The following is a 20,072-nucleotide window of genomic DNA, read 5'->3' on the forward strand; positions in this document are numbered from 1 at the left end:
GCAAGAGGATTTGAGTTTAGGAGCAGGGAGGTTCTACTGCGGTTGTACAGGGCATTGGTGAGACCGCACCTGGAGTATTGTGTGCAGTTTTGGTCTCCTAATCTGAGGAAAGACGTTCTTGCCTTAGAGGGAGTACAGAGAAGGTTCACCAGATTGATCCCTGGGATGGCGGGACTTACATATGAAGAAAGACTGGATAGACTAGGCTTATACTCGCTAGAATTTAGAAGATTGAGGGGGGATCTTATAGAAACATATAAAATTCTTAAGGGGTTGGAGAGGCTAGATGCGGGAAGATTGTTCCCGATGTTGGGGGAGTCCAGAACCAGGGGTCACAGCTTAAGGATAAGGGGGAAGTCTTTTAGGACCGAGATGAGAAAACATTTCTTCACACAGAGAGTGGTGAATCTGTGGAATTCTCTGCCACAGAAGGTCGTTGAGGCCAGTTCATTGGCTATATTTAAGAGGGAGTTAGATGTGGCCCTTGTGGCTAAAGGGATCAGGGGGTATGGAGAGAAGGCAGGTACGGGATACTGAGCTGGATGATCAGCCATGATCATATTGAATGGTGGTGCAGGCTCGAAGGGCCGAATGGCCTACTCCTGCACCTATTTTCTATGTTTCTATGTTTCACAGAGACAGCATCGGCATGGAGGGATGGATTCCTTTCTCTACTGCATAATTCTATAATGCTAGCATAATAAATGCTCGCAATTATTTCAAGAGGGCTAGAATACAAAAACAGGAATGTGATGCTGAGGCTCTATAAGGTTCTGGTCAGGCAGCATTTGGAGCATTGTGAGCAATTTTGGGCCCCATATCTGAGGAAGGATGTACTGGGTCTGGAGAGGGTCCAGAGGAGGTTTACAAGAATGAGTGGGTTAATCTATGTCCCTCTCTTCCCCTCCCCTTCCCAGATCTCCCTCTATCTTCCTGTCTCCACCTATATCCTTCCTCTGTCCCGCCCCCCTGACATCAGTCTGAAGAAGGGTCTCGACCCGAAACGTCACCCATTCCTTCTCTCCTGAGATGCTGCCTGACCTGCTGAGTTACTCCAGCATCTGCAGTTATTTTCTTATACAACCTATGATGAGCGTTTGTCGGCACTGGGCCTGTACTCGCTGGAGTTTAGAAGAATGAGGGGGGACCTCATTGAAACGTATAGAATAGTGAAAGACCTGGATAGAGTGGATGTGGAGAGGATGTTTCCACTAGTGGGATAGTCTAGGACTAGAGGCCACAGCCTCAAAATTAAAGGATGTTCCTTTAGGAAGGCGATGAGGAGGAAATTCTTTAGTCAGAGGGTGGTGAATCTGTGGAATTCATAGCCACAGAGGGCTGTGGAGGCCAAGTCAGTGGATATTTTAAAGACAGAGATAGATAGATTCTTGATTAGTGCGGGTGTCAGGGGTTATGGGGAGAAGGCAGGAGAATGGGGTTAGGAGGGAGAGATAGATCAGCCAAGATTGAATGGCGGAGTAGACTTGATGGGCCGAATGGCATAATTCTACTCCTATCACATGACATGAACGTTCTCTTTGAGGCCCAAGTGTACACGAGAGCCAGCTACTGGCAATTAGCAGAGCATGGAGTCGGCAGCTGAAGACTGCTTGTGTCTGTACCTTGCTGTGAAAGGACACGGTGTGTGTGTGTGTGTGTGTGTGTGTGCGCTACCACTGCTCACTCATATCCATCGAGACCACACGCAGACGGGGCGATCGTTTCGCGGAACACCTTCGTTCAACCTGGTTGCTGGACACTTCAATTCTCCTTCCCATTCCCATTCCCACACTGACCTTTCCATCCCAGGTCTCCTCCATTGTCAGAGTGAGGCTAAACGCAAATTGGAGAAACAGCATCTCATATTACGCTGGGGCAGCTTACTGCCCAGTGGTATAAATATTGATTTCTCTCACCTCAGGTAGCCCCGGCATTCCCTCTCTCTCCATCCCTCCCCCACCCAAGTTGCACTAGCTTCTCATTTTCTCCCTACAAACATGCTGTCTCCCATTATCGTGGTCACTTTTTTGCATATCTTTCATTCATTGTTCTTTATCTCTCCACATCACCGTCTGTATCTCTCATTTCCCTTATCCCTAACCAGTCTGAAGAAGGGTCTCAACCCGAAACGTCACCTGTTCCCTTCTCTCCAGAGATGCTGCCTGTCCCGCTGAGTTACTCCAGCTTTTTGTGTCTGTCTCTCTCTCCCATTTTGAAGGCCAGTCCATAACCGCAGCCTGGAGAGTTTGTATTCCGACTCGACGCCCGCGGACTACCCCCACCTCTTTGCATTCCTGCTGGAATTCGCGGCCATTATTAACCGAGCGAAGTGCCTGCATTAATGGCCGGGGGAGAGACAACTCCGCTATCTCTGGCTTCTGTGAGCGTGTCGTGTCATTAGCCGCCTCTTGTTGTGCTGCTCCACCTTTTGTTGTGCACGGTCCATTTGAGTCTTATCCACGCTGTGATCGGAAGACAGATTGGTCCCTTACAGCTGGGCTGTTCTGATGCCGAGACCCCCAGGGAGAGAGAGATTTGCCAGGAGCGGCGCAGAAGACGGCGGGAGCTGGAGCTTATCAGCCTGAAGGTGGACGCTGCGTCTTCAATTAAATTCACTCTCCTCTGACACCAGAGGCCTTTGTCAATCCCCCCCCCCGCAATTATTTTAACGTCGCAAATAATTGCTGAGCAAACTCTCCTTTGGAAGCTGCACCTTCATGCACTCCTTAACAATGCATGGAACCACAGCGATAAACAGCACGAGGAAACTTGTCTGATTTATTTTCACGGTATAAATTAGGAAATCATCGCCCTGAAGGATGCAAAAATGTTGCATTTACGTTTTTAACTCCTTCCTGCAGCATTAACCCACTTAAAGGCTTGAAAAGAATAAGCACGGTGCCTGTGTTTAGATAGAAACATAGAAACATGGAAAATAGGTGCAGGAGGAAGCCATTCGGCCCTTCGAGCCTGTACGCACCGCCATTCAATATGATCATGGCTGATCATCCAACTCAGTAACCTGTACCTGCCTTCTCTCCATACCCCCTGATCCCTTTAGCCTCAAGGGCCACATCTAACTCCCTCTTAAATATAGCCAATGAACTGGCCTCAACTACCCTCTGTGGCAGAGAATTCCACAGATTCACCACTCTCTGTGTGAAAAAAAACGTTCTCATCTCGGTCCTAAAAGACTTCCCCCTTATCCTTAAACTGTGACCCCTTGTTCTGGACTTCCCCAACATCGGGAACAATCTTCCTGCATCTAGCCTGTCCAACCCCTTGACAGATCTGTACTGATTATCTATAACAGCATGCTTTGAATAAAATGTGCAACGTAACCTGCATGGAGACGCAAGGAACTGCAGATGCTAGAATCTTGTGCAAAGCACAAAGTGCTGGAGTAACTCAACGAGTCAGGTGGCATCTTTGGAGGGTCATAAGGTCACGGGATCTTAAGTGATAGGAGCAGAATTAGGCCATTTGGCCCATCAAGTCTACTCCGCCATTCAATCATGGCTGATCTATCTCTCCCTCCCAACCCCATTCTCCTGCCTTCTCCCCATAACGCCTGACACCCGTACTAGTCAAGAATCTATCTCTCTCTGCCTTAAAAATATCCACTGACTTGGCCTTCACAGCCCTCTGTGACAAAGAATTCCACAGATTCGCCATCCTGTGAGGGGGTTAATGTACATATGTTTTTTTGTGAAGTCGGCAGAATTTCTGATCCTTCCATCTCCAGAGCGTTGGCTTCAACGTTTTGCCCTGCTTGTTCTTAGTTTCTTTAGACAACAGACAATAGAAATAGGTGCAGGAGGAGGCCATTCGGCCCTTCGAGTCAGCACCACCATTCAATGTGATCATGGCTGATCATTCTCAATCAGTACCCCGTTCCTGCCTTCTCCCCATACCCCCTGACTCTGCTATCCTTAAGAGCTCTATCTAGCTCTCTCTTGAATGCATTCAGAGAATTGGCCTCCACTGCCTTCTGAGGCAGAGAATTCCACAGATTCACAACTCTCTGACTGAAAAAGTTTTTCCTCATCTCAGTTCTAAATGGCCTACCCCTTATTCTTAAACTGTGGCCCCTGGTTCTGGACTCCCCCAACATTGGGAACATGTTTCCTACCTCTAACGTGTCCAACCCCTTAATAATCTTATACGTTTCGATAAGATCTCCTCTCATCCTTCGAAATCCCAGTGCATACAAGCCTAGTCGCTCCAGTCTTTCAACATATGATAGTCCCGCCATTCCGGGAATTAACCTAGTAAACCTACGCTGCACGCCCTAAGGGATAAGGTGACCCACCCTCCATCCCTGAATCAGTCTCAGCGCAACAGAATGCTCACCTTTTGGGCGAACCACTGGAGCTGCACGTTTGTCAATCCTTCACAACTTCAAACTTCTTAAATCCATGCTCTCCGGCTGCTGCTGTTTGTTGCTTTCAAAATGTTTCTCTCATCGAGTGTTTGTCTGAGAAAGGCGGGTGGGGGGTGGGGGGGGGGTGGGATTAAAGGTGCCAAAAATGTGCCAACATGGTGTTCCGTAAGGATCGGAAACGGGTTCACTTTTCAACAACGATTTGGCTCAGGAAACACAAGCACAATTTGCAGATTTGTGGATGGCTCTAAATTGTGCGTATGGGGGATGTAATGTGGAGCAGGCGAGCTGTCTTCCTCATCGGGGACCCTCGGACTATCATTGACTATCATTGATCGGACTTTGCTGGCTTGACCTTGCACTGAACGTTATTCCCTTATCATGTAACTATCGTCCTGGCTGTCCCTCGAGGTCGAGGGGTCGAGGATGATGGTCTACGCTCTGAAGAACGAAGACGCCTGTGCGTGCGTTGGTTTAACGTGTACTTGATGTTGCACTCCAAGAAGCACACGGTCCTTCACAAATCAATCAACTAATTCCAACGGCAAGGGAACCAAGACGATTGGAGTTGATAGATCTTCTGTAGTCTTCATAGCCATTGAGTTCACGATAACTTTGGAGGTCTTGCAGGTTGGATGGTTCTTAGTCTGGACCTACATCCTCGACCTTACCGCCGTGGGTGGCCTACCAGAAGCCCGTGCTTCCGACGGCATCGGTCTCCTTGTGGGGAAGAGGCTCGCATGCCCCCATGATCCCGAGAGTGATGCATGTATCCGTACACTGTAAATGGCTCGATTATGATCATGTATTGTCTTTCCGCTGACTGGATAGCACGTAACAAAAGATTTTCACTGTACCTCGGTACACGTGACAATAAACTGAACAAAAGTTTTTCACTGTACCTCGGTACACCTGACAATAAACTAAACTGAAGAAAGTATATTTATATTGGGTTATCTGCCAATTGCAAACAAAATGTAAAGTGCATTTTCATAGAAAAAATATAGAAAAAATACGTGGCAGGGTCCTTCACAAATCAATCAACTAATTCCAACGGCAAGGGAAGCAAGACGATTGGAGTTGATAGATTCACCACCCTCGAAGGGGAATAATGTGCATGTTTTTTTAAAAGTCAGCAGAATTTCTGATCTTTCCATCTCCAGAGTGTTGGCTTCAACTTCTTTGCTCGCCTGTTCTTAGTTTCTTGAGAAATAAGACACGAGGAACCTGAGGAATAAGGTGACCCTTATTTCACAGCAAAAAAACAAAATGTAAGGTGCATTTTCATGGAAAAAATATATGTATGTTGCTTGCTAAGTAGGTGCAAAGTGGGGCCCTGAGGGGGCGAGCTCACTGAAGGTTAGGCTGCGCTCAGCCGTGTTGGTAATGTTGGCATTGCCTGTTCGCAGTAGTCAAATTGTGTCATTAATCAATGTGCCACTGAATTTTACCCAGACCTTGCTGAATGCTTCAGTGACACAGCTAATAGACATAGAAACATAGAAAATAGGTGCAGGAGGAGGCCATTTGAGCTCCTCCAGCACTAAAAAGGGCGTTACCCTTGCTGGAGGAGCTAAGTCTGAAGAAGGGTCTCGACCCGAAACGTCACCCATTCCTTCTCTCCAGAGATGCTGCCTGACCCGCTGAGTTACTCCAGCATTTTGTGTCTGCTCCATTAGTGGTTCTCCTTCTGCAACTGGAAAGCTGAGAGGTGACCTGTTGGAGCTCTTTCAGATAACGAAAGGGCCGTAGTGAGTTTGGTTCCATTTGCAGAGGAGCTTGAAGCTAGAGTTACTAAATTCTAGCAGGCCTCTGGGCAGCAAGCTCACTATTCAGTGAACGGTCGGAGTGTGGAACTTATTTCAGCAAGTAGCTGTTCAGGCACGAGTTTAGTTTAGTTCAGAGATACAGCACGGAAACAGGTCCCTCGGCCCACCGTGTCCACACCGACCAGCGATCCCCGCACATTAACACAAGCCGGCATAACACTAGCGACCATTTTATACTTGTACCAGGTATACAAACCCAAGCCAATTAACCTACAAACCTGTACGTCTTTGGAGTGTGGGAGGAAACCAAAGATCTCAGAGAAAACCCACGCAGGTCACGGGGAGAACGTACAAACTCCGTACAGACGGCGCCCGTAGTCGGGATGGAACCCGTCTCTTCCGCTGCAAGCGCTGTAAGGCAGCAACTCTACCGCTGCGCCACCGTGCCGCCCATGAGTTCTCCCATGCCTCGTTGTCACAGTCCTCTAGCTAACTGATCTATTCTACATTTCCCTTGATCCACAACCCCTTTGATCTCTCCTTTTCTCACCTTACCCTTCCATATCTCCGTGTCGCCCTCTCCCCGTGACTTTCAATCTGAAGAAGGGTCTCGACCCAAAAACGTCACCCATTCGTTCTCTCCAGAGCTGCTGCCTGTCCCGCTGAGTTACTCCAGGATGTTGTGTCTATCTCAGGAATTACGACATCTCATGAAATCTGCCCCTCAACATCAGCCAATTTGCAATTAACTTTGTGCCAGTTTAATTCAGGGCATTTATTTCTGCTGCTTTGCTGTTTTCCCTCGGCATATTATTTAGTCTCTGTTGCAGTGGCTTTTTCTGAGTGAGATTGCTAGCATCCATTGCACCAAGTTGATCAGTGGTTTCACTGTGCCTGATGTTGCTCCAACTAGCACCAATCCGATGGGCCAAATGTCTTCTATCTCTTCTGTCATCAGTCACGTTGCAGAATGAGCGCAAGACAGATTTTGTGGTGTTTCCCAGCCACAGGTTAGGGATGCTTCTCTCAGTCCCCTGGACCTTCCTCTGCTCCCCTTACCCTCTCTGAGAATGATGAGTCTCACCTCATGGACACACCAAACATTGCGCGCCAAACCTCACAATTTGCCCTTGTGCTGTTGAAAGTTTCCTTTCGGGCATTTTGCCTCCTGACCGTCAAATCTTTTGTTGACAATATCATCCTCAAAAAAAAAAATCCTTATAAGTGATAGGAGAAGAATTAGGCCATTCGGCCCATCAAGTCTACTCCGCCATTCAATCATGGCTGGTCTTTCTCTCTCTTCTAACCCCATTCTCCTTCCCTCTCCCCATAACCCTTGACACCCGTACTAATCAAGAATCTATAAGAAAATAACTGCAGATGCTGGTACAAATCGATTTATTCACAAAATGCTGGAGTAACTCAGCAGGTCAGGCAGCATCTCAGGAGAGAAGGAATGGGTGACGTTTCGGGTCGAGTCTGAAGAAGGGTCTCGTCCCGAAACGTCACCCATTCCTTCTCTCCCGAGATGCTGCCTGACCTGCTGAGTTACTCCAGCATCTTGTGAATAAACTAATCAAGAATCTATCTATCTCTGCCTTAAAAAAAAAAACTATTGATGGCCTCCACAGCCTTCTGTGGCAAAGAATTCCACAGATTCATCGCCCTCTGACTAAAGAGATTCCTCCTCATCTTCCTAAAGGAATGTCCTTTGATTCTGAGGCTATGACCTTGGGTCCTAGACTCTCCCACTAGTGGAAACATCCTCTCCACATCCACTCTATCCAAGCCTTTCACTATTTAAGTTTCAATGTGGCCCCTCCCTGCATCCTTCTAAACTCCAGCGAATACAGGCCCAGTGCTGCCAAACGATCATCTGTTATCAGCCTATGTTCTTGCAAGCTTTCACACTCCTCTCAAGTTCTTGGAAATGTATCTGTCGGTCCATTGGGCGGCACCGTGGCGCAGTGGTAGAGTTGCTGCCTTACAGCGTATGCAGCGCCGGAGACCCGGGTTCGATCTCAACTGCGGGTGCTGTTTTAAACGTTCTCCCCGTGACCTGCGTGGGTTTTCTCCGAGATCTTCGGTTTCCTCCCACACTCCAAAGACGTACAGGTTTGCAGGTTAATTGGCTTGGTAAATGTAAAAAATTTCCCTAGTGGGTATTGGATAGTTTTAGTGTGCGGGGATCGCTGGTCGGCACGGACCCGGTGGGCCGAAGGGGCCTGTTTCCGCGTTGTAACTCTAAACGAAAATTCCATGTCTGTCTACTTTGGAACTGCATCAGTTTGAATCCCCGATTGGAATATGTTCCATTTTCCCTCTGCAGAAGGAGAGATCACTTTGAAAAGAGACGGCGTGTCGGCTGAAGGGACCACTTTGGAAGCCCTACTGCGCGGGGAAGCGCTGGAGAAAAGAAATGATCCTAAAGAAGATGAAACACTTAGTGAAATTCAGGTCAGTCTTTTTACCTCTGTGGAGAATTGCCACCCGTGCCATTTTTCACCCTTTAAACCGTGATGGCGGTAAGAATAGGAAGGCAGAGTATTATCTGAATGGTGTCAAGTTAGGAAAAGGGGACGTACAACGAGATCTGGGTGTCCTAGTGCATCAGTCACTGAAAGGAAGCATGCAGGTACAGCAGGCAGTGAAGAAAGCCAATGGAATGTTGGCCTTCATAACAAGAGGAGTTGAGTATAGGAGCAAAGAGGTCCTTCTGCAGTTGTACAGGGCCCTAGTGAGACCGCACCTGGAGTACTGTGTGCAGTTTTGGTCTCCAAATTTGAGGAAGGATATTCTTGCTATTGAGGGCGTGCAGCATAGGTTTACTAGGTTAATTCCCGGAATGGTGGGACTGTCATATGTTGAAAGACTGGAGCGACTAGGCTTGTATACACTGGAATTTAGAAGAATGAGAGGAGATCTTATTGAAACGTATAAGATTATTAAGAGGTTGGACACGTTAGAGGTAGGAAACATGGTCCCAATGTTGGGGGAGTCCAGAACAAGGGGCCACAGTTTAAGAATAAGGGGTAGGCCATTTAGAACTGAGATGAGGAAAAACTTTTTCAGTCAGAGAGTTGTATATCTGTGGAATTCTCTGCCTCAGAAGGCAGTGGAGGCCAAGTCTCTGAATGCATTGAAGAGAGAGCTAGATAGAGCTCTTAAGGATAGCGGAGTCAGGGGGTATGGGGAGAAGGCAGGAACGGGGGTACTGATTGAGAATGATCAGCAATGATCACATTGAATAGCGGTGCTGGCTCAAAGGGCCGAATGGCTTCCTCCTGCACCTATTGTCTATTGTCTATTGTGATGCTGTTAATAATCATAGTTTTTAGTTTAGTTGAGTTTAGTTCAGCGACATAGCATGGAAACAGGCCCTTGGGCCCACTGAATGAACACCGACCATCGACCACATGTTCACGCTAGTTCTATGTTATCCCACGTTTGCATGCACTCCCTACACATTAGGGGCAATTTTGCAGATTGACCGACAACCTGCACATCTTTGGGATGTGGTTGGAAACCGGAGCACCCGGAGAAAACCCACACGATCCCAGAAGGACGTGCAAACTCCACAAGGACAGCACCCTAGGCCAGGACGTGCAAACTCCACAAGGACAACACCCTAGGCCAGGAAGAATTCTCTCTCTCTCTCTCTCTCTCTCTCTCTCTCTCTCTCTCTCTCTCTCTCTCTCTCTCTCTCTCTCTCTCTCTCTCTCTCTCTCTCTCTCTCTCTCTCTCTCTCTCTCTCTCTCTCTCTCTCTCTCTCTCTCTCTCTCTCTCTCTCTCTCTCTCTCTCTCTCTCTCTCTCTCTCTCTCTCTCTCTCTCTCTCTCTCTCTCTCTCTCTCTCTCTCTCTCTCTCTCTCTCTCCCCCTCTCTCTCTCTCTCCCTCTCCCCCTCTCCCCCTCTCCCCCTCTCTCCCTCTCTCCCTCTCTCCCTCTCTCCCTCTCCCCCTCCCCCTCTTCCCCCTCTTCCCCCTCTCTCTCCCCCTCCCTCTCCCTCCTGTGGGGAGAAATTAAATGGCATTTTCTGAATCTGCGGCATTTCTCTAAGTAAGAGCAGGCGGAGGCACTTCTCCACTGACCGCCACATGCAAGCTGCATGGGGAGGCACGGTGGCGCAGCGGTAGAGCAGCTGCCTTTCAGCACTTGCAGCGCTGGAGACCCCGGTTCGATCCTGACTACGGGCGCCGTCTGCACGGAGTTTGTACGTTCTCCCCATGGCCTGCGTGAGCTTTCTCCGAGATCTTTGACTTCCTCCCACGCTCCCAGGTCTGCAGGTTAATTGGCTTGGTATAAAAGTAAAGTGTCCATAGTGTGTGTAGGATAGTGTGGATGTGCGGGGATCACTGGTCGGTGTGGAATCGGTGGGCCGAAGGGCCTGTTTCCGCGCTGTATCTCTAAACTAAAACTAGGCCCCTATCTCCCTGAAAGTGGCAACACAAGTAAAATGGGTGATAAAGAAGATGGACAGGAAGCTTGCCTTCATTGGTGAATAAATGCATCAGGAAATGGCATTGCAGTTTTATTAACATTTGGTGAGGTCACATTTGGATAATTGTGTGCAGTTCTGGATTACAGGAAGGGTTCTGAGGCTGAAGTTGTGACATTACTTTCTTTATTATTACCTCAAAGAGCAATGAATGGGTTCATCAATAAAATAGTTCACTCATCCAGTATGTTCACTAGGTCTCCGACTTACCGCCCTTCTGATTAATTTTACTGATTGTGTGCCTCCTTGTCACCTTGCCCTCAGCTAACAATGAACCATTCTATGTCATGGGCCTCCTCCAGTGCCATAGTGAGGCCCACCGGAAATTGGAGGAACAGCACCTCATATTTCGCTTGGGCAGCTTGCAGCCCAGTGGTATGAACATTGACTTCTCCAACTTTAGATAGTTCCTCTGTCCCTCTCTTCCCCTCCCCCTTCCCAGTTCTCCCTCTATCTTCCTGTCTCCACCTATATCCTACCTTTGTCCCGCCCCCCTGACATCAGTCTGAAGAAGGGTCTCGACCCGAAACGTCACCCATTCCTTCTCTCCTGAGATGCTGCCTGACCTGCTGAGTTACTCCAGCATTTTGTGAATAAATACCTTCGATTTGTACCAGCATCTGCAGTTATTTTCTTACACTACCTGTTTATTCTACATTTCCTTTTAGCAACATCTGCTTTGATTTGTTGTTTTCACACCTTCCCCCTCCATATCTCTAGTCTCCCTTTCCCCTGACTCTCAGTCTGAAGAAGGGTCTCGAGCCGAAACGTCACCCATTCCTTATCTCCAGAGATGCTGCCTGACCCGCTGAGTTTCACACCTTACCCCTCCATACCTCTAGTCTTCCTCTCCCCTGACTCTCAATCTGAAGAAGGGTCACGACCCAAAACGTCACCCATTCCTTCTCTCCAGTGATGCTGCCTGTCCCGCTGAGTTACTCCAGCATTTTGTGTGTACGTTCAGTCATCGCTACACCCTTCTAACTAACTCCCCATGACTCATAGCAGTATATGCCTATTGACGTTCACCAGGTACCTAGAAAGTTTCAACAATTAAACCTCGTTACTTTTTCCACTGTGGTCATAGCTGTGGGGGGTGGTTTCTAACTTAATGACATTTCAAAAGCAAAGCAACGGATATCAGGCAACAAAAAAAAAAATCCTTGAAATTTGTATTCTCAAAAAGAAAGTGAATTGACCCAGACAAGAGAGCGGGTCAGGAGCTGTGCACAAGGCATTGCCTTGTCTGCTGGGATCGCATCAATGAACCATTCCATCCCAGCAAGCAGTCACCCGGACTGACACTTTAACTTCCCCTCCCATTCCCACACTGACCTTTCTGTCCTGGGCCTCCTCCATTGTCAGAGTGAGGCCACACGCAAATTGGAGGAACAGCACCTCGTATTTCACTTGGGCAGCTGACACCCCACCGGTATGAATGTTGTCTCGCTAAATTCAAGTAACCCTTGAATGAGTGGGTTAACATACGATGAGCATTTGACGGCACTGGGCCTGTACTCGCTGGTGTTGAGAAGAATGAGGGGGGACCTCATTGAAATGTACCGAATAGTGAAAGGCCTGGATAGGGTGGATGTGGAGAGAATGTTGCCACTAGCTGTGGAGGCCAGCTCAATGGATATTGTTAAGGCAGAGATAGATAGATTCTTGATTAGTACGGGTGTCAGAGGTTATGTGGAGAAGGCGGGAGAATGGTGTTAAGAGGGAGAGATAGATCAGCCATGATGGAATGGTGGAGTAGACTCGATAGGCCGAATGGCCTAATTCTGCTCCTATCACTTATGACCTAATGACCTTACATTCCCTCTCTCTCCATCCCTTGCCCACCCTAGTCGTTGTACTCGTTTCACGGTTGTTCTGGTGAGTTTCATTGTCTGTATAATTCATTTTCGTCCAGCCGACAACTATCAATGGACCACTTTCTTTCTCATTGTTACTTTATTGCATATCTTTCATTAATTTGTTCCATATCTCTCCATATCACAGTTTAAGAATAAGGGGTAGGCCATTTGGAACTGAGATGAGGAAAAACTTTTTCAGTCAGAGAGTTGTGAATCTGTGGAATTCTCTGCCTCAGAAGGCAGTGGAGGCCAATTCTCTGAATGCATTCAAGAGAGAGCTGGATAGAGCTCTTAAGGATAGCGGAGTCAGGGGGTATGGGGAGAAGGCAGGAACGGGGTACTGATTGAGAATGATCAGCCATGATCACATTGAATGGCGGTGCTGGCTCGAAGGGCCGAATGGCCTCCTCCTGCACCTATTTCTATTGTCTATTGTCTATTGTCTATCACTGTCCATATCTCTCGTTTCCCTTTTCCCCTGACTCTCAGTCTGAAGAAGGGTCTTGACCCAGAAACGCCGCCTAATCCTTCTCTCCATAGAGATGCCCCCTGACCTGCTGAGTTACTTCAGGTGTCTATCTGAACTTTTTGTGTCTATCTGAACATTAACTGTGATATGCCCTTTTAATTTAGCGAGCCCAGATTTGATATTGGCAATCTTGTGTCCCGTGAGCTGGTGTCCTTAAAATAAAAAATGTACCATTGCCTCAAACGTGAGGCCACCAACAAAAGTAAGAAAGCTTCATTAATTGCTCCACTGGGGGGAATGCGACATCAGTGTTCTCTCATTGTTGGCCTCTGACCTGTGTCCTTTAGTTTACGTCCTAACCCTTCATCCACCTTCCTGAGAGAGCGATCCTGAAAATGAAACAGACCACGACAAAATAAAAGCCACACCAATGCCCAGGAAGGAACTGTTCTGAAGATAGACACAAAATGCTGGAGTAATTCATCAGGACAAGGCAGCATCTCTGGAGAGAAGGAATGGGTGACGTTTTGGGTCGAGACCCTTCATCAGTGCAGGCAGTGAAGAAAGCCAATGGAATGTTGGCCTTCATAACTAGAGGAGTTGAGTATAGGAGCAAAGAGATCCTTCTGCACTAGTGAGACCACACCTGGAGTACTGTGTGCAGTTTTGGTCTCCACATTTGAGGAAGGATATTCTTGCTATTGAGGGCGTGCAGCGTAGGTTTACTAGGTTAATTCCCGGAATGGCGGGACTGTCATATGTTGAAAGACTGGAGCGACTAGGCTTGTATACACTGGAATTTAGAAGGATGAGAGGAGATCTTATCGAAACGTATAAGATTGTTAAGGGGTTGGACACGTTAGAGGCAGGAAACATGTTCCCAATGTTGGGGGAGTCCAGAACAAGGGGCCACAGTTTAAGAATAAGGGGTAGGCCATTTAGAACGGAGATGAGGAAAATCTTTTTCAGTCAGAGAGTTGTGAATCTGTGGAATTCTCTGCCTCAGAAGGCAGTGGAGGCCAATTCTCTGAATGCATTCAAGAGAGAGCTAGATAGAGCTCTTAAGGATAGCGGAGTCAGGGGGTATGGGGAGAAGGCAGGAACGGGGTACTGATTGAGAATGATCAGCCATGATCACATTGAATGACGGTGCTGGCTCGAAGGGCCGAATGGCCTCCTCCTGCACCTATTGTCTATTGTCTATTGTCTATCAGTGAGAGTCTGAGTCTCAGTCTGAAGAAAGGTCTCGACCCGAAACGTCCCCCTTTGCTTCCATCCAGAGATGCTGTCCTGTCCTGCTGAGTTGCTCCAGCATTTTGTGTCTATCCCACTGCAATGCAGCTGGACTGAGTAATTTGCATTTTTTTGTTGACCGCAGAGAGTTCTGAACAACGAGGAGAACGTGGAAGACTTGGAGGAGGAAGAACCTGAAGATGAAGTGCCAAAGCGCAAGAACAAGCCCCGGGGAAGGGTAAGCACGATGCAGGAAAGCAGGAAGTACACGAAACGTGTCGGAGAATGACTGCAGATGCTGGTGCAAACCGAAGGGATCACAAATTGCTGGAGTAACTCAGCAGGTCAGGCAGCATCTCAGGAGAGAGGGAATGGGTGACGTTTTGGGTCGAGACCCTTCTTCAGACTGAAGAAGGATCTCGACCCCGAAATGTCACCCATTCCCTCTCTCCTAGATGCTGCCTGACCTGCTGAGTACACAAAACGTGATCATTCCCAAACAGTTGAGAAACAGTTCGACCGTAACCTGTGAAAATAATTTTGATAGAAATTCAACATAAGCTGGGTGATGTCATGCAATTTTTTAATCAGATGCTTTAACTTAAAAGGTTTCCCACTTGTCGGCTCGGTGCAGAATTGCTGCTTGATCTTTAGAACGTTTATAATAGAATAGGATTAATACCATTATGTGTTAACTCCTACAAAAGAAAGAACAGATCGACATATCCAAAATATCCTTGTCTTATATACACCTGAAAACAAAAATCAAATTGCAGTTATTCCCTTGTTCATAGAGTCATACAGTGTGCAAACAGGCCCTTCGGCCCAACTTGCCCACACCAACCAGCATATAGACAATAGACAATGGGTGCAGGAGGAGGCCATTCGGCCCTTCGAGCCAGCACCGCCATTCTATGTGATCATGGCTGATCATTCTCAATCAGTACCCCGTTCCTGCCTTCTCCCCTTACCCCCTGACTCCGCTATCCTTAAGAGCTCTATCTAGCTCTCTCTTGAATGCATTCAGAGAATTGGCTTCTGAGGCAGAGAATTCCACAGATTTACAACTCTCTGACTGAAAAAGTTTTTCCTCATCTCCGTTCTAAATGGCCTACCCCTTATTCTTAAACTGTGGCCCCTTGTTCTGGACTCTCCCAACATTGGGAACATGTTTCCTGCCTCTAACGTGTCCAACCCCTTAATAGTTTTATACGTTTCGATAAGATCCCCTCTCATCCTTCTAAATTCCAGTATATCCCAGCTACAAGAGTCCCCCCCGCTTGCATTTGTTCCATATCCCTCCAAACCTGTCCTATCCATGTTGCTTGGGTGAAGATGCCAATAAATAAATATTTGCCTGGAAAAAAACCCCCAAAAAAACTGCAGATGCTGGAAATCCGAAATCAGAAAATGTTGCAAATACTCAGCAGGTTGTGGAAGGAGAAGCAGAGATAATGTTTCAGGTTGAAACAGCTCAGTCACAGCTGGGAATGGTGCAGAAACGAATCACCAGCATGTTACTGGGAATGGAGGGTTTGAGATGCAAGGAGAGACTGAATAGGCTGGGGCTTTTTTCTCTGGACCACAGGCAGCTGAGAGATGACCTTTTTGGAGGTATATAAAATTATGAGGGGCTTAGATAAGGTAGATGTGTCACAGTCTTTTATCCCAGGGTAGAGGAGTCCCGAACTAGAGAGCATAGATTTAAGGTGTGAGGGGAAAGGTTTTAAAAAGACCTGAGTGTAATTTCTTCACATAGAAGTCAAGTCAAGTCAATTTTATTTGTATAGCACATTTAAAAACAACCCACGTTGACCAAAGTGCTGTGCATAGGTTCAGGTACTAAGAAACGAACATACAATGGCACACAAACATAACAGCACATACATAAACAGTTCACAGCGCCCCCTCAGAGGGCCTCAAACGCTAGGGAGTAGAAATAGGTTTTGAGCCTGGACTTAAAGGAGTGGATGAAGGGGGCAGTTCTGATGGGGGAGGGATGCTGTTCCACAGTCTAGAAGCTGTAACCACAAAAGCGCGGTCACCCCTGAGCTTAAGCCTCGACCGTGGGATAGTGAGTAGCCCCAAGTCGGCCGACCTGAGGGACCTGGAGATAGAGTGGTGGGTTAGAAGATGTTTGATATGGGGGGGCGGGGGGCTTTGTATGTGAATAGGAGGAGCTTGAAGTTGATTCTGTACTGTACTGGGAGCCAGTGGAGAGAGGCCAGAATCGGGGTGATGTGGTCCCTTTTACGGGTACCCGTCAGGAGTCTCGCTGCGACGTTTTGGACCAATTGCAGGCGGGACAGGGATGATTGGCTAATCCCAGTGTATAGGGAGTTGCAATAGTCTAGGCGGGAGGAAATGAATAGAAGGTAGTACTTGTCTGACACAAACTCCAGAGGAAGTTGCAGGGTTGGGAACAATAGTAATGTTTACAAGACATTTAGACAAGTACATGCATCTGAAGGCTTTAGAGGAATCTGGGCCTAATGTAGACAAATGGGACTATCCCAGTTGTAAAACCATGTCAGCATGGGCCAAAGGACATAGAAAATATGTGCAGGAGGAGGCCATTTGGCCCTTCGAGCCAACACCGCCATTCATTGTGATCATGGCTGATCATCCACAATCAGTAACCCGTGCCTGCCTTCTCCCCATATCCCTTGATTTCACTAGCCCCTAGAGCTCTATCCAACTCTCTTTTAAATTCATCCAGTGAATTGGCCTCCACTGCCCTCTGTGTCAGAGAATCCCACAAATTCACAACCTTCTGGATGTTTCTGTAGGGTATGACTCTGTGATTCTGTAACGGGTCAAGTTTTATAGTTTTAGTTTAGGGATACGGTGTGGAAACTGGACTTTCAGACCACTCGAGTCCACGCCGACTATTCACACTGGCTCTATGTTTTATCCCACGTCCTCATCTATTCCCGAGGAGCAATGTACAAAGGCCAATTAACCACGCGTCTGGGATCTAAGACAGGTCTAGCAATTCCAGGCCTATCAGCTTGAGGTGTAATTAAAGGTGCAAGATAATATTATATTATTGTTAAATCAAACCCTGCGCTTCATTCACAATAATATACACCACAAATGGTGAGAGTGATCACACTTGTCTACCTGACCCCAAGATCTACCTCCGCGCGATCAGCAGTGTGAGGTGAGTTTGCCTGCGTGCAGGAGATCGGCTATGTCCACAGGCCCCTTGCTTGCAGCTCACAGCCCCATCTTCCCCAAAACTGGTCCCACTTCCTCCTCCCCTCGTGCAATCACGTGCTATATGTTCCATGAAAATGTTCAGAACAAATAAGAGTCAGCTCCGATGACAAAGGAAAGGCGAAGCCCACAATGCTCCATTGTTGGCTGCGGGAGAGGTGATGACAAAGAGATATCTGGATACGAACAGCGGAACTGGCAGGCCGACTAGGGTGGGGGAGGGGCGCAGAGAGAGGGAATGCATGTGTTACTTTAAATTAGAGAAATCAATACTCATATCGCTGGGTTGTAAACTGCCCAAGCGAAATATGCGGTGTCTCAGGTCATGAGTTAATTTAGTTTAGTTTAGAGATACAGGGCGGGAAACAGGCCCCTCGGCCCACCGAGTCCACGCCGACCAGCGATCCCTCCACACACTAACACTATCCTACACACACTAGGGACAACTTACACTTATACCAAGCCAATTAACCTACAAACCTGTACGTCTTTGGAGTGTGGGAGGAAACCGAAGATCTTGGTGAAAACCCTCGCAGGTCGCGGGGAGAACGTACAAACTCTGTACAGACAGTGCCCGTAGTCGGGATCGAACCCGGGTCTCCGGCGCTGTAAGGGGCCTGTCCCACATAGGCGACTGCCGGCGACTGTCACAGTCGTAGCAGGTCGCTGATAAACCGGCGACTGGACCCCCCCCCCCACGACAATGTCTACGACAAGCTTCAACAACCTGCCACCTCGGTGACGTCAAGCTACGACAAGCTACCAACAACCGGCGACCCAGTCGTCGTGATTTAGGACGTCCACCTACGACCGCGCCTACGACAACCTACGACCACGCGGGCGACAACCTACGACAACCGATGTCGACCCACGACTACCCGCGACAAGCTACGACCCTGTCGGCGACAATTGAAGGCAACTGAAGACAATTCACGACGTTTTGGTCTCCGGTTTTGACGGCGGTTGACGTAGGTAGTCGCCAATGGAATTCACCGAAGTCAGCACCGGCTACAACCTACGACACCTGGTGACAACCTACGGCAGCGCCCCCGTCAGGAGACGTCAAGCTACGATCATTGGCGTCAAACCGACAGTCGCCAAAATTCTTTAAACATTTCAAGATCCCAGCGGAGACCAGAAAAACGCTACGACTCTTTGAAGACGACTCACGACCGTACAGGCGACACCCCGGCGACCGTGTGGCGACGGCCTAGTCGCCTGTAGTCGTCTAAAATATCGCCTAAGTGGGACAGGGGTTTAAGGCAGCAACTCTACCACTGCGCCACCGTGTCACCAGGTTGTCCACAGCTATCTCGCTGGTCCAACTTTCAAAGTCCTGGATCAAATTGGAGACTTTCACTTCCCTGACCAGTCACTGTCATGCTTGACTCCAGTTCAATCAATCTTTTTTAGCCTTTGCAGGGAACCCAGCAGCAAGAAACAAATAGCTTCAGTGGTAAGCTGCCATAACTGGGGACGTCATTTCAAATCCAGCTACAACACAGCTCGGTGGGTAATTAGCCAAAGGCCAGACATTCCGCAAGCACTGGACCGTGAGAACGTGGAGCCCGCTCACAAAGCGTCGCTAACCCTCGCAAGGAATTACGTTCAACCGTTTACATTTGCTGGCGATAGCTCCCGCTTCTCATGGTTATGAATTGAGAAAGAGACAGTTGTGAGAAGGCACAAATCCACATCGCTGTCCGGCTTTGCAAAGACATGAGATTTGGCACATTTGCTACTTCAGAATGGACTCCTGAATGAATGAATGAATGAATGAATGAATGGATGAATGAATGAATGAATGAATGAATGAATGAATGAATGCATGAATGAATGAATGAATGAATGAATGAATGGATGAATGAATGAATGGATGAATGAATGAATGGATGAATGAATGAATGGATGAATGAATGAATGAATGAATGAATGAATGAATGAATGAATGGATGAATGAATGCAAGAATGAATGAATGAATGAATGCAAGAATGAATGAATGAATGAATGAATGAATGAATGAATGAATGAATGAATGCATGAATGAATGGATGAATGAATGAATGAATGAATGCAAGAATGAATGGATGAATGGATGAATGAATGAATGAATGCATGAATGAATGGATGAATGAATGAATGAATGGATGAATGAATGAATGAATGAATGGATGAATGAATGAATGAATGCATGAATGAATGAATGAATGAATGAATGAATGGATGAATGAATGAATGAATGAATGGATGAATGAATGAATGAATGCATGAATGAATGGATGAATGAATGGATGAATGCATGAATGAATGGATGAATGAATGCATGAATGAATGAATGAATGAATGAATGAATGAATGAATGAATGGATGAATGAATGAATGCTTTATTGTCAGGTGTGACAAGTCGCAGTGAACTTCTTTGTTTTGCATACCCGAGGTATGCAAAGAGTCGCCACATAAAGGGCGCCGACAAGGTTTAGTTTAGTTTAGAAATACAGCGCGGAAAGAGGCCCTTCGGCCCACTGGGTCCGCACCAACCAGCGATCCCCGCACATTATCACTATCCTAAACACACTTGGGACAATTTACACATATACCAAGCCAATTAACCTACAGTCTCACTGTATCCCGCATCAGTTCCTC

The 20,072-nt window shown here is 47.4% G+C and overlaps 1 protein-coding gene across 10 annotated transcripts in view; it reads left to right on the top strand.

The window, feature by feature from the left end:
- dpf3 (double PHD fingers 3) overlaps window positions 1-20,072 on the top strand; it is a 140,302-nt gene that overhangs the window by 60,938 nt on the left and 59,292 nt on the right. For all 10 annotated transcript variants that reach the window (XR_013547703.1, XR_013547704.1, XR_013547705.1 and 7 more), the window contains 2 exons: window positions 8,483-8,610; window positions 14,355-14,447. Coding sequence is in view for 7 of the 10 variants with exons in the window: in XM_078406135.1 (XP_078262261.1) it covers window positions 8,483-8,610; window positions 14,355-14,447 (221 nt within the window). In the remaining 3 variants the exon portion in view is untranslated. The remainder of the gene's footprint in view (window positions 1-8,482; window positions 8,611-14,354; window positions 14,448-20,072) is intronic.

Source organism: Rhinoraja longicauda, chromosome 10 (genome assembly GCF_053455715.1).
Source record: "Rhinoraja longicauda isolate Sanriku21f chromosome 10, sRhiLon1.1, whole genome shotgun sequence".
Lineage (NCBI taxonomy): Eukaryota > Metazoa > Chordata > Chondrichthyes > Rajiformes > Arhynchobatidae > Rhinoraja > Rhinoraja longicauda.